Source organism: Muntiacus reevesi, chromosome 2 (assembly GCF_963930625.1).
Source record: "Muntiacus reevesi chromosome 2, mMunRee1.1, whole genome shotgun sequence".
Classification (NCBI taxonomy): Eukaryota; Metazoa; Chordata; class Mammalia; order Artiodactyla; family Cervidae; genus Muntiacus; species Muntiacus reevesi.
The window spans coordinates 276,836,969-276,850,868 of NC_089250.1; the positions used below are offsets into that span (position 1 = coordinate 276,836,969).

The following is a 13,900-nucleotide window of genomic DNA, read 5'->3' on the forward strand; positions in this document are numbered from 1 at the left end:
CTCTCTGCACTAAGCAGCTGTGAGGCGGAAAAAATTCGGTAATGGGGAGCGTGAGTCAGAGGGCTGGCAGGGAGCTGGGCTGCCTGAGCTCATTGCCTCCCCTGCCCCCAGTCCAGCACACTCCCCCCCCCCAACAATTACTGTCAAGCTCGTGAAGGAGGGGCCAGACAGAAGTGGGGGGTGCGGAGGCAGACTGGAAAAGGCATCAGAGAGAAACGGGCGCGCAGCGGTTACAGGCTTTATTAACAAACGGGTGTAAAAAACCAGATGGGTCTGGCCGCCCCTCTGGGCTCCCACCTTCCCGGGGAGGGGGGCTGGCCGGGCCGCCCTGTGCCCACCACCCCCTCCCTGGGGCTCTCTCCAGGCAGACAGCCCTCCCCTGCAGAGGCTTCACTCAGCTCCTCTCTGCCTCTGCAGCCTCACCCCCTCCAAGCAAGGGCATCGCCCCCCACCCCACTCCCCTGGGGGGGGGGTGGGGGGCCTGGGGGGGGGCCCTTGTGCCTGCCCGAGTCCTAACCCGGGTGTGGGGCATACTTGCTCGGCTTCCTCTCCTGCCACATGTCATAGCACAAGCGACACAGGCTTGGCAGGCAGACAAGATAAAGAGATTTCTCAGTGCAGACAGAATCTGAGGCAGGGGTTGGACGGGTTGACCTCTCTAAGAAGTTCAAACACTAGGGATGGGCGTCAGGCTGTGGCAGGGTCTCTTGCCCTCTGCAGGCCTCAGCTGCTGGGCCCTGGGTGCGTGGGGGTTCAGGGAGGGATGGCATGGAAGTGCCTGCACACAGTAGGTGCCCGCTGAGTGCTGCTTGTCCTCCCTCCGGGGGTGGAGTCACAGTTCCTTGCTGAACTCCCGCACCAGCGTGTAGCCCATGCAGCCCCAGCTCCCCTCGGCCTGGTAGCCACAGCCCTCCAGCAGCCCAGCCACACCCCACGCCGCCACAGCCACCGGGACCACGAGGCGCGCCCGGGGCTCCCCCATGCCGCCGGCCCAGGCTCGCGCCCGGGCCTCGGCAAAGGCCAGCAGGCGCCTGCCGACACCTCGGCGGCGGTGCCAGCGGGACACCGAGAGGCGGGTGACCCGGGCCCCGTCCCCGGCACTGGAGCCTGGGGCCAGGGCCAGGACCCCGCAAACGTCCCCCGAGCCTCGCACTGCCACCCAGGGCCCCCCAAGGCCGCCCGGCGGGGGCAGCGAGCCCCAGCGGGCCCGCAGGCCCAGCTTCATGGCCGCCACAGCCAGGAACACGGGCAGGAGGAGGGCCAGGGCGAAGGAAGCCAGGACGAAGCGAAGGCCGCTGCTGGCCGCAGCCAGGAGGAGCAGAGCCGGTGGCCGGGTTAGCGCATGAAGGGCCACGCGGTTCTCCGTGTCCTTCACGCCAGCCTGCGGGCAGGAGGAGCAGTCAGCGTGGGGGCTCCCGTGAGCAGCAGGCAGTGGGGGCGGAGGCAGGCCCTGCCCAGGGTGGGAGTGATCGCAGCGGAGGGGACAGCAGTGAGCCAGGGCTTGTGGCAGGCGTGCCATGGCGTGAACACACCTGCTGGCTGGCACACTGGGCTCTGAATGAGGGAGCAGGTGAATTAGGAACGGTGGGCGCTCCGGATTCAGTGGAGTTGCAGGCGTGAGGCACCAGGGGAGGCTGCATGGACAGAGGAGCAGCCCCACCAAGAGAGGAAGCTGGAAGGGGCCTCGAGGTCCTCAAGGGCCAGGCTCGGAGGAGTAGGAGGCCGGGTCATAGGGCTGAGGGGAAGTGGGAAGATGGAAGGGCTTGTACTGCGGGGGGCACGGCTTGGATCCATGGTGGGGGAACACTAACATCCCACGTGCCATGTGGCGTGGCCACACATACACACAAAACCGTTCTCGATCCCCAGGTTAGGGAGAAGGCACTAGAGAGAGGAGGGTCCAAGACTGGAAGTGTCTTAGGAGCAAAAGATTGCTCTCCAGGGTTACCGCTGGCTCAGGAGGGTGGCTGAACCCACTCGGAATGCCACCCCGCCCCCTCCCGGGCTCCCTGGTGCCCCTCATTCTGTCCCCGCCCCTCCCAAGCTCATTGGTGCCCCCATTCTGTCCCCGCCCCCTCCCGGCTCTCTAGGGTCCCGCCCCCCACCCCGAGTGGTACCCTCCGTCCCACGCCCCCGGGCTCGGTGGCGCTGCTAACGGCTCTCACCTTCAGCATCTCCAGCACTAAGGGTTTCTCATCTTCCCTCATCTCCCGCACCGACAGGTGGCTGGGGGCCATGGCAGCCCCCAGGTCGCGCGCCCCCAAAGGAGCAGGCGTGCACCTGGCGAAAACAAGCAGGTCAGTGTCAGGAGGGCACCTCTTGCCCCCCAAAGCGCCCCAGAGCTGCGGGCCACCAGCGGCAGCGTGTCCAGGTCAGGACACGGGATGCTGGAGGCCTCTAGGCGAGGGCCGAGACACGACAGGTTTCCCGGTCAACCCAGCGACCTTCCGAAAGCCTCTCGGGTGAAGCCCGCCCCGGAGGTATTCGGCGACCCACGCCTAAAAGCCTGGTGCCCGCCAACACCTGCCAACACCGCGCTGCCTCCAGGCCCCGCGGCTGCCCTGGGGGTGAGTGAACCCCCCAGCCAGGGAAAAGACCGCGCTCCCGGCCCCCAGCGCCCAGAGCGCCTCTGCCCCCACCCCGGCCACCCCCGAGCAGCGCCTGTCGCAGGAACGAGGACTTGCAGACACCTCTGTGGGTCGCTCAGCTTTTGACAAGGTGCGGGGGGCGGGGGGGCAGGGTCGGAGAGGGGTCGCCGGCGGAAGTGACGTCAGACTCGCGCACTGGGGGCGGGGTGGTGCCTGCTCTCGGCCTTAGCAACCGTTGCCAAGCGTCTGGCCGGACGGGTTAAAGCCGGGAGGAGCGGCGGCTAGAGCGGGGCGTGCGGGACGCTGGCAGGGGAGGGGGCCGGACGGAAGGGCCTGGAACTCTGGACCGGGTCGGGGCGGGCAGCGGGGCTTACCCAGCGCGCGCCCCAGCCGGCTTCCCAACGGCCCCTGGTTGCTAAGCGACCTGAGCGCGGGGGTGGGGCCGCGAAGACTGCTTGATTCCCACTGGCTCCCGGGCTTCCGCGGGCGCGGCCGCGACAGCATCTCGGACCCACAGGTTCCCCAACTGCCCACCCGGGTTCTCAGTGACAGTCGGGATACACATTCCCGCCATCCACCTATTTTTCTGTGCGAGGAGGGGAGCGGTGACTTACCGAGAACAAGAGGCAGAACCAGGATTCCAGATTCCAGCGCCTCCCCCATAGAGTGACCGTTGCGTCCCTTTTCTTAAAAAACGGATAAACAGGGCCCCCACATAGGAGCAGCGGCTGGCCCCAAAACGCAAAGTCACCTGCGAACCAGGAAGCAGGAGACTCCCCAGATCCCAAGTGGTGGCTATGGTCGTTGACCTCCCACCCCACCAAGAAGAAGAAAAAACACGAGAGGGGATTCTGGTCTTTATTAGCAAGCCCAGACTGCAGCTCCCCTCCCCCCAGCCCAGCTCAGCCCAGCCCAGGCGGAGATGGGGTCGGGGCCTCTCTGTGGGGCGGGAAGAGGTACCGGTGGTCCGACTCAAAACGTGTGCACCAGCTGGACCGCGGGCAGAGTCTGCACAATCTGAATGGAGGGCAGGCCCTGTGGGGCCACGCCCCCGGGTGCTGCTCCTGCGGGGACCACTTGTACCATCTGGGGGCCCGGGGCCGCAGGGACGCCCGCGGGAGCAGAGGCTGGGCCAGGCGGTGGGGGCGCCAGCAGCTGCAGCGCAGCGGTGCCTCCCCCAGCGCTGCCGCTCTCCAGCAGTTCTGCGGCCGGGGCGCTGCGGATAATCAGCAGCTTCTGTCCGGGCGGGCCGGAGGCGGGCGGCTCGGCCAGCCCCGACGGTAAGGTTTCTACCTCCTGCACACACAGCTGGGTCTGCTCCCCGTCGGCCCCGCTCAACACCAGCACGCTCTGCAGCCCCTCCTCCGTCTGCAGCGTCTCAAAGAGCACATCCGGGACCACCCCCGGGCCGGCCTCGCCCTCCCCAGGCTCCCCTGGGCCGGGGTCCGCCAGCAACTCCTCCGGCGCCCCGCTCTGAACCACCAGCAGATTAGGCGCCTCGGTGGTCACGGCTCCCCCGCTGGAGCTGGACAGCGGACCCGTCACAGGCTGGAGCTGGACCGTGGTCACCTCCTGGGCCGGCTGGAGCTGGACGGTGGTCAGTTCAGGGGCTGGACGAAGGGGCTGGAGCTGAACCCCACTCACTTCCTGCGGGCCTGTCTCCCCACCCGCCACGTTCTGCAGAACTATGAGGCTCTGCCCTCCCACGTTTGCCCCAGCGTTGCTTCCTCTCTGCACGCCAAAACCCCCAGGGCCTGGCAGCCAGACTACTCCAGCCCCCGACCCAGCTTTCCCCGCGGCACGCGGGCCCTGCCGGGCGCAGCTGCCCCCCCCAGCGGGGCTGGAGGAGGGCAGCAAGATGAGCTTGGGGGGCGCGGGCGGGGGCGGGGGCGTGGGCGGCTGGACGCTGCTGGGGATCAGCTGCAGGCCCTGAGCTGTCTGCACCAGGAGAAACGTTTGCGAGTTGGGAGCGGCGGGGCCGGGGGCCGCGGCCGGGGCCGTCCCCCCGGCCACCTCTAGGGAGAGCGTGGCCTGGAGGTGGGGGAGGACGTGCACATCCTGGGTGGCCGACGGGGCAGGGGCGGCGGCCAGCGGGGCCTGGGGCTGGGGGCCGGCCGCGGGGGCCGCAGGGGCATGCGTCCTCAGGTGCCGCTGCAGGTAGGCGGCCATGACAAAGCTGCGGCCGCAGACCGGGCAGGCGAAGGGCCGCTCCGCCGAGTGCGTGCGCTGGTGCAGCAACAGGTTGGAGGAGTGCGTGAAGGTCTTGGGGCAGAGCGGGCAGCGGAAGGGCCGCTCGCCCGTGTGCACGCGCTGGTGCTGCCGCAGGTTGGAGGTCTGTGCGAAGCTCTTGCCGCACACGCCGCAGGCGTGGGGCCGCTCGCCCGTGTGCACGTGCCGGTGGCGCCGCAGGCACGACGTGTTGCGGAAGGCCTTGCCGCACTCGCCGCAGGCGTAGGGCCGCTCGCCCGAGTGCAGCCGCAGGTGGTACTGGTAATGTGAGGACCACTTGAAGGTGAGGCCGCACTGGCCGCAGGTGAAGGCGCGCAGGCCCGTGTGCACGCGCTGGTGGATGGCGAGCAGCGACGAGCGCTTGAAGGCCTTGCCGCACTCGCCGCACTGATAGGGCCGCTCGCCCGTGTGGTCCCGCAGGTGGTAGCGCAGCCCAGATGAGCCCTTGAAGGCCTTGCCGCACTCGGCGCACTTGTAGGGCCGCTCCGCCGAGGCCGGGGCGGGCGCCGGGGCTGGCGGGCCGGGCGTGGGCCCCAGCGGCTCCTGGGGGCAGGTGACCTCGGCGGCCTCAGCCTGGGGGGGTGGGCGCCCGGCCGCGGCCTCCTCCACGTGGCTCTGCTGGTGCGCCAGCAGGCTGGCTAGCTGCGGGAAGGCACCGTCGCAGCTGCCGCAGCGGAACGCCTGCCCACCCACCGCCCCGTGGCTGTGCTGGTGGCGGGAGAGGCCGGCCACCGTCCGGAAGGACTTCCCGCAGGGGAGGCAGGCGAAGCCGGGGGCGGCGGCGGCGGCGGGAGCGGCCTGGGGCAGCGGGGACTGCGGCGGTGGCGGCGGTGGCGGGTCGGCCTTGGGCACCTCGGAGGGCGCGGCGGCCGGTGGGGGCGGAGCCTCCGGCCCCGGGCAAGGCTGGTGCTCCAGGAGCAGCTCCTCGCTGCCGAAGCCCAGCTCGCAGCCATCGCAGCGGTACACCAGCTCCACCGTGGTCTCGGCCGCCGCCAGGAAGAGCTCGGGCACCACGGGCGGGGGCGCGGGCGGCGGCGGCGCGGGCGGGCTGGGCGGCGGCAGGGGCCGCTGCAGGTAGGCGTCGGAGACCAGGACCTTGCTGCCTGCGGCGGGCTCGCGCTGCGGAGGGCCGGGGCCGGCGCCTGGGGCGGGGGCAGCGGCAGCGCCATGAGTGCGCTGGTGCAGCATCAGGTTGGAGGAGTGCGTGAAGGTCTTGGGGCAGAGGGGGCAGCGGAAGGGCCGCTCGCCCGTGTGCACGCGCTGGTGCTGCCGCAGGTTGGTGCTCTGCGTGAAGCTCTTGCCGCACACGCCGCAGGTATAGGGCCGCTCGCCCGTGTGCACGTGCCGGTGGCGCCGCAGGCTGGACGAGTTCTTGAAGGCCTTGGGACAGTCGGGGCAGGGGTAGGGCCGCTCGCCCGTGTGCTGCCGCAGGTGGTATTGGTAGTGCGAGGACCACTTGAAGGCCAGGCCGCACTGGCCACACGTGAAGGCGCGCAGGCCCGTGTGCACGCTGCGGTGGATCTGCAGCAGCGACGAGCGCTTGAAGGCCTTGGGGCAGTCGGGGCACTGGTAGGGCCTCTCGCCCGTGTGGCCCCGCTGGTGGTAGAGCAGCGCCGACGAGCCCTTGAAGGCCTTGGGGCAGTCGGGACACTTGTAGGGCCGCTCGCCCGTGTGCGTGCGCTGGTGGTGCAGCAGGCGGGACGACCAGCGGAAGGACTTGCCGCACTCCCCACACTCATACTGCGCCTGCGGGGCGGGGGCCGCGGGCCCGGGCTTCTCGCCGGCCCCCTCGGCGGTGGAGGCCGGCGCCATGTCCGCGTGGGAGCCGACCATCACACCTGGGGAGGGACGCGGGGTCAGGGCAGGCCGGGGGCTGCCCGCACCTCCACTCACACGCCGGACCATCGCAGCCACACACCCACAGGCTGGCCTTTTCAAAGGCAGGGAGCACCTCCCTTCGGACAAGGAGGCTGCCCGCGATGGAGGCCTTGGGTGCTCATGGGGAAACTTCTGGCACACTGGGAGGAGTGGTCACTCCCTGATACGGGCCATCCCCTCCTGGAGGCGGGAGCGTTCTCTGCCCCGTCCCCCTAAAGACAGGCGTGTCCTTAAAGAACACCAGATCTCTAGCGTCCTGGCTCAGGATCCTTTGGCCGGCTCACTCTAAAGACCTGCTCCTCCATCCTGCCTTAGTACCTGCTCCCACTTCCGAAGCCCCTTATCTCTAGATGGAGCCTCTCCGACACCCACTCTCCACCACCACGCATCCTGCTCCAGCGCCCCCTCCTGGCGCCCGAACCCCGAACCGACCACTGACCCTGCAACCCGCACCCTAGCCCCCATCCAGACCCTTGCCACCCCCTCACCCAGCATAGGTGCTGCTGGTGACCTGAATCCGCCTGGCCTCCGTCTCCCTGCACATCCAAGCTCAAAGATCTCAAAGCTCCCGCCCCATCGCCCTGCACTGCCCACCAGGTGACACCTGGCGCATCTTCTCTCCTCTCTCCTGTCCTCTCTTGCTCTTAGCCCAAGGAGCCTGCCACTGACCCTGTGACTGAGAAAAGCAACCAGAACAGAACGTTCCCACGATGCAGCAATCACACCGGTGGTTCTCAAAGGCGCGATGCCATCTGCACACCCCCCACTACGCCCCCACCCCAGGGGACATCTGGCATGCTTGCAGAGTGGGTTGGCTGCTGTCGACTGGAGGGGCAGAAGCCAAAGACGCTGCTCCACATCCTAAATGAATGGGACAGAACCACTCACCCCCCAAACAGCAAAGAGCCATCAATTCAAAATGCCAGGGGTGCTGAGGCTGAGAAACCCTGAACTGCCCCCCACCCCTGCCATCTGCCTCCTGCCTCTGGGCCAAAGATTGATTTTCCTCATGTCCTGGACCGTCCGCATCAGTGTACCCACGGGCTAAGTCTCCCATCTTTTTAAAGAGAACAGAGACCCTTCACCCCACTTCCTCCTCCAGCTGTGGCCTCCTCTCTGTCTCCGTGCAAAGTCACCCCAACATGCCATCAGGATACCCTTCCCCATCTCAAACCATGCCAACCAGACCCTCCCCCACGCTCATGGCCTCCATGCCAGCGGTCTCTGCTCAGTGGTCAGCAGACATCTTGGTTCTCTCTCCTTGAACCACTGCCCTGGTTTCTGGGCTCCCTGCTCCTCTCACCTGCCAGCCCTTCTCTGTTTCGGGTGGCGGTCCTACTTGTGAATACAGGAGAGGCCAGGGCTCTGCCAGCCCTCCTCTTCTGCACCCACCCTCTCCCTTGGGGCCCCCACCGCTCCTGGGACTCCACAATCTACAAACGGGACCATTCCGAAACTCCTCTCCACTTGACACCTGTCCTTGGACACCTACACCCCTGCTGGGCGCCTAAGAGACACCTCACACTTAACAGGCCCCACACCTAGCTCCAGCTCCATTTCTGTTCCTGCTGTCTCCCCTCTGTGCCCCGCCCTGATGCAAGTATCTCTTTCACCCCCAGTCTTCTCCATCTCTGAAGACACCTTTGTTTTTCCTCAGGCCAAGAATCCCCGGGCACCCTCAACTCCACTCTCTCCCCCTCTCTCTGACCAGTCCATTAGCTGACTCCCCTATCCTGGCAGGAGCATCGCTGGAATCTGACAGTTCTCCTAGTTCCCATCCTTACTCTTCCCACTCCCAGCCTGTTCCCAACACAGAGGCTGAATGGAAATTGCAGACACAGACCACCTCAGTGCTCTGTGCTAAAGGTTTCCACAGCTCCCATATGACGGACAAAGGCAGATCCCTCCCCTGAACCTACAGCCTTCCCATGGCCTGTGGCCTCCTCCCCTCCCTGACTCTCCACCTGCTGGCCTCGCAAACCCTCACAGCCAACCCTCAAAGCTTCCTGCTCACGGGGCTGCGCAGGCATGCCTGCACCCACCTGGGGCCCTCACACAGGCCCCTGCCTAGAAGCCCCTTCCCTCCATCACCTCCAAGGGTTTGTGGAAACGTCATCTCCGGGAGGTATTCCCTGATCACCCTGCTAAACTCTGCAGTCCCTGTCAACACGCTGCAATCTCTTTCTCTGCCTTATTATCCCCCCCGCCATAGGGCTTATCACTTTCTAACCTACTTTATAATCAGAGTTTCCTAGCATCAGCGCTGTTGAGATCTGGGGCTAGACAGAGGTCCAGGGGGTTGTTCCCTGCACTGCAAGTTGGTCAGCCCCTGGCCTCTGCCCACTGGATGCGAATGGCATCTTGTTCACTGTTGCTTCCCGGAGCCTAGAGTCTGGAATGCGTCTGCCACAGAGTGAGTGCTCGGTGAACAAATCTTGAGTGAAACAAAGCGGGGCATCCTCTCTGCACAGGCCATAAAGATCCCCTTTGAGAAAAAATGAGCGACCCCTTTGAAATGGAAACACCTCCTTTTAAGAGACTACCCCAGGAAGCTGCACGTGTCTTTCAGAAGGCAGCATGCCTTAAGGAGAAGACAGCCGTGCTCTGGAAGGGACCGGACCCTGCTAATCCGGTAAACAGCAACCCGTCAAGAGGCCAGGCCACACCCTTCCATCAGGCCCGACCTCCCCTTTAAGAGGGTTCTGGCCCGCGTACCCACCTATCTTGCTGAGCTAAACTAAGGACTTGCTTTGAAGCCACTAGGATGCAGAAGCTTTTCCTTCAGCGTGTGGGACACTGTCAGCGGCCTTTAGGAGGCGAATTCTTTTTGGGGGTGCGGGGTTGGACAGAGGGGCGATGGGAGAGGGGAGAGCTTGCGAACTGCACTACCTGCCCCGAACCTTTAAAGAGTGGTCCCTTGCCCTTTAAGAGGGCGGGGGCCAGCCCGGCGGACAAAAGTCGGAGGTGAAGCAGCGCCCTTCCCTTTAAGGCACCCCTTCCGGTTTCACGTTCGCCGTTTCCCCAACGTCTCCGCCCTCGGGTCCCTCCCCCACCCCCGCCCCTCCGGTCTCTCACCTGCGGCCCCGACCGGGGAACGAGCGGAGGCGGCCCAGAGCCCTCCCGCGGGGGTCGACGGGAAGGCAGGGCCCCGGCGGCGGTGGGGCGGGAGCGGGGGCCGGGGAGGGGGCGGGGGCGCGCTCCCTCCCTGCGGCCCCCGGCGCGAGGCACCCAACCTTTATCGGCGGCCTCTCGCGCACACAAACCCCGACGTCGCCGCCGGTGCGTCAGGACGCCACGTGCGCCGAGGCCCCACCCCCCCACCCCATTGGCCGCCGGCGGCCGCGGCGCTCTCGGGCGCTTACGGCGCGAAGCATCCTGGGAGTTGTAGTTCTCCCGGTAAGCCCGACCGCCGATCGGGTCCCCGAGGCGGTCGCTGGGGTGGGACCAAGGCCGGGCAAAGGCGGGTCGGGGCGCGGGGTCGGACGTACCGCTTTATTAGCATCGACTCCCTTTTGTCTGTGATAGAATCTCAAGCAGGCGTCGCCCTGTCACTCCTGACCCACGCCCAGGCCCTCGGGGCTTCCGTTACCCCGGTGAGGGAAACCGAGGCCCGCAGCGCTGGCGGTTGCGGGCGTCTGTCGCCTGCTCGCGAGTGCGCCTGTCAGGCAACCTGGGCCTGGCTTTGCAGGGGGCTCGCACAGGGCACTAGGGACTCCTGGGGGCTTAGGGGCCGCCGGGACCGTTGTGAACCCCCTGCCTGCCCTTTCCATGTTCACCAGCCTCCAAGCCACACCGACTTTTCTGTGGGCCCTCCAACCCAGTTCTCAGCCGGGGCACTAGTGACATCTGGGCTCACCTCTCCTTGCTGGGGGGGCTGTCTTGTACCTTGCAAGCTGGTTCAGCCTGGTCCCCACCCACCAGAGGCCAATAGGGCTCCCTCCACCACACCTTAATACGGCCCCTCCAGACCTGGCCACAGTCCCCTGGTTGAGAACCACTGTTCCAAGGCAACGCCCCTCGGCCTGAGGCCATGACTCATGCCACCCCGTACCCCCGTCTCAATTCCTACTGAAAAGTCGCTGTGTTAGGGATAGAATCGTATAGTCATATAGGTAGCTGCAGATAGGGAAACCTAGGAAACTTTGGGAGGCCACTGTAAGTTGATGATCACTCAAGAAAGTTACTGGACCGTGTTCCCTCCCCCATGTTCTTTTAACTGTAAGATTGTAGCCCACTTAATCCTTGGTGGCAGGGAGGGGCGTCCCTGATGGCTCAGATGGTAAAGAACCCACCTTCAATGCAGGAGACCCAGGTTTAATCCCTGGGTTTGGGAAGATCCTCTGAGAAGGAAATGGCAACCCGCTCCGGTATTCTTACCTGGGGAATGCCATGGACACAGGAGGCTGGTGGGTCTTCACTCCATGGGGTTGCAAAGAGTCCCTCACAACTGAGCAACTTTTTTTTTTAATTCTTGGGTGCAGAGCTCCCTCGCCTGCCCATTTGCACCTCTTACAAGCGTCCTATGTTAATAACTCTACTTCTTTCTATCACCTATCACTTAGTCTGTCACTGAATTCCTTTTGTGATGAGACCTCAAGAATCTGAGCTTCATTGAGTTGTGAGACCAGCTGTGTGGTCTTAGTGGGAAGACTGTGGGTTTGGGCCGGGTTCCAGTCCCAAGCTGAGATGAATGGTTTCATTTTTGCTAGGTGGGGGTCCCATTACATGCTCAGTGCTCATCTCTGCTCCATGTCAGAGGGTTGGGGTCTGCCTTTGCCACCCAGGTGTGCCACCCAGGTGTCCCCAACAACCAACAAGGGGCCCTGTCAGGACCAGGTGGCCCTCTTGAATGAGTGAAGTTCTACAGCCTCCCAGGTGTTTGAACCATAAAGAAGGCTGAGCTCCTAAGAATTGATGCTTTGGAAGTGTGGTGTTGGAAAAGACCCTTGAGAGTCCCTTGGACTGCTAGGAGATCCAACCAGTCCATCCTAAGGGAAATCAGTCCTGAATATTCATTGGAAGGACTGATGCTGAAGATGAAGCTCCAGTACTTCGCTTACCTGATTCAAAGAGCCTTTTCCCACAGTTCCTGGAAAAGACTGAGGGGCGGAAAAGACTCCTTCTCCTGGAGGAGAAGGGGGCGACTGAGGATTAGATGATTGGATAGCATCACTGACTCAATGGACATGAGTTTGAGCAAACTCCAGGAAATGGTGAAGGACAGGGAAGCCTGGTGTGCTGCATGCAGTTCACAGGGTCCCAAAGAGTCAGACTCGACTTAGCGACTGAACAACAAAAGACAGTTCCCCAAGCCCCCTGGCAGGCTGGGACTCAGGGGTTATCTGAGCAGTCAGACCTACCCTGCCCTGCAGGGTCTTTATGAAATCCCCAGTGAATTCACAAATATAAAGCTCTTGGCTTACAGCTCAGCCCAAACATTCCTCTCCCTTTAGCTTTTATCTACCTCCCCTATCAGAAAGGGGGAGCGCACAGTTGCACTCATCTCACATGCCGGTAAAGTAATGCTTAAAATTCTCCAAGCCAGGCTTCAGCAATACGTGAACTGTGAATTTCCAGATGTTCAAGCTGGTTTTAGAAAAGGCAGAGGAAGCAGAAATCAAATCGCCAACATCCAATGGATCATCAAAAAAGCAAGAGAGTACCAGAAATACATCTATTTCTGCTTTACTGACTATGCCAAAGCCTTTGACTGTGTGGATCACAATAAACTGGAAAATTCTGAAAGAGATGGGAATACCAGACCACCTGACCTGCCTCTTGAGAAACCTGTATGCAGGTCAGGAAACAACAGTTAGAACTGTACATGGAACCGCAGACTGGTTCCAAATAGGAAAAGGAGTACATCAAAGCTGTATATTGTCACCCTGCTTATTTAACTTATATGCAGAGTACATCATGAGAAATGCTGGGCTGGAAGAAGCACAGGCTGGAATCAAGATTGCTGGGAGGAATATCAATAACCTCAGATATGCAGATTGCACCACCCTTATGGCAGAAAGTGAAGAAGAACTAAACAGCCTCTTGATGAAGGTTAAAGAGGAAAATGAAAAAGTTGACTTAAAGCTCAACATTCAGAAAACTAAGATCATGGCATCTGATCCCATCACTTCATGGCAAATAGATGGGGAAACAGTGGCTGACTTTATTTTTCTGGGCTCCAAAATCACTGCAGATGGTGATTGCAGCCATGAAATTAAAAGACGCTTACTCCTTGGAAGGAAAGTTACGACCAACCCAGACAGTATGTTGAAAAGCAGAGACATTACTTTGTCAACAAAGGTCCATCTAGTCAAAGCTATGGTTTTTCCAGTGGTCATGTATGGATGTGAGAGTTGGACTATAAAAAAAGCTGAGCGCTGAAGAATTTATGCTTTCGAACTGTAGTGTTGGAGAAGACTCTTGAGAGTCCCTTGGACTGCAAGGAGATCCAACCAGTCCATCCTAAGGGAAATCAGTCCTGAATATTCATTGGAAGGACTGATGCTGAAGCTGAAACCTCAATACTTTGGCCACCTGATGCAAAGAGCTGACTCATTTGAAAAGACCCTGATGCTGGGAAAGATTGAAGGCGGGAGGAGAAGGGGACTACAGAGGATGAGATGGTTGGATGGCATCACTGACTTAATGGACATGGGTTTGGGGTGAACTCCGGGAGTTAGTGATGGACAGGGAGGCCTGGTGTGCTGCGGTTTATGGGGTCGCAAAGAGTCGGATAGGACTGAGCGACTGGACTGAATTGAACCTGCCAGAAAGGAGGCCCTGGAGGGACACCTGAGCAGAGCACTGAACGGTTCAGGAGGACGAAGGGAAAGCTGGGGAGAAGCGAGAGCAGGCCGCGACCCGGGGTCTGTATCCCGGCTCTTCCACACGCCAGGCCCCGCCCCCTAACCCGGGCTTAGGCAAGGAGGGAGGAGTCCCCGGGAGCAATGGGATCCCATGCTCTGGGGCCTGGGGCCTCTTTGGGGAAGAGCGGAAAAATTCTGCAGATCTGAGAGGCTCATTTTCAAAGCATCAGTAACAGCCCTGTGGGGCGCCTGACGGAATGCCGGCTTGGTGTCTGGCTCCCCAGGGACACGCCCGGGAGGAGCCGTGCCCCCCCACCAGCCATGCCTGCGCTGGAGCCCTCACGGAGCCATTTCCTTCTCCAGGGGATCTTCCCGACCCAGGGATCGAACCCCAGTCTC

General features: G+C 62.8%; 2 protein-coding genes across 8 annotated transcripts; both read right to left on the bottom strand.

The window, feature by feature from the left end:
- Positions 1-231: 231 nt before the first annotated feature.
- On the bottom strand, positions 232-9,820 carry NAT14 (N-acetyltransferase 14 (putative)). 7 transcript variants are annotated; one of them, XM_065926775.1, is made up of 4 exons: positions 2,691-2,708; positions 2,166-2,280; positions 1,533-1,735; positions 232-1,381 (listed from the first exon to the last, which is right to left on the bottom strand). In XM_065926775.1, the coding sequence occupies exons 3-4, from the start codon at positions 1,638-1,640 to the stop codon at positions 833-835; spliced, it is 657 nt and encodes a 218-aa protein (XP_065782847.1). In that variant the 5' UTR covers positions 1,641-1,735; positions 2,166-2,280; positions 2,691-2,708; the 3' UTR covers positions 232-832. The 7 variants fall into 7 exon arrangements, with proteins under 7 accessions (XP_065782847.1, XP_065782846.1, XP_065782849.1 ...); XM_065926774.1 differs by lacking the exon at positions 2,691-2,708 and adding an exon at positions 2,640-2,660; XM_065926777.1 differs by lacking the exons at positions 1,533-1,735; positions 2,691-2,708 and adding an exon at positions 9,771-9,820.
- Positions 3,427-9,913, bottom strand: ZNF628 (zinc finger protein 628). Its single transcript, XM_065926771.1, has 2 exons — positions 9,771-9,913; positions 3,427-6,655 (listed from the first exon to the last, which is right to left on the bottom strand). The coding sequence occupies exon 2, from the start codon at positions 6,648-6,650 to the stop codon at positions 3,561-3,563; it is 3,090 nt and encodes a 1,029-aa protein (XP_065782843.1). The 5' UTR covers positions 6,651-6,655; positions 9,771-9,913; the 3' UTR covers positions 3,427-3,560.
- Positions 9,914-13,900: the final 3,987 nt, after the last annotated feature.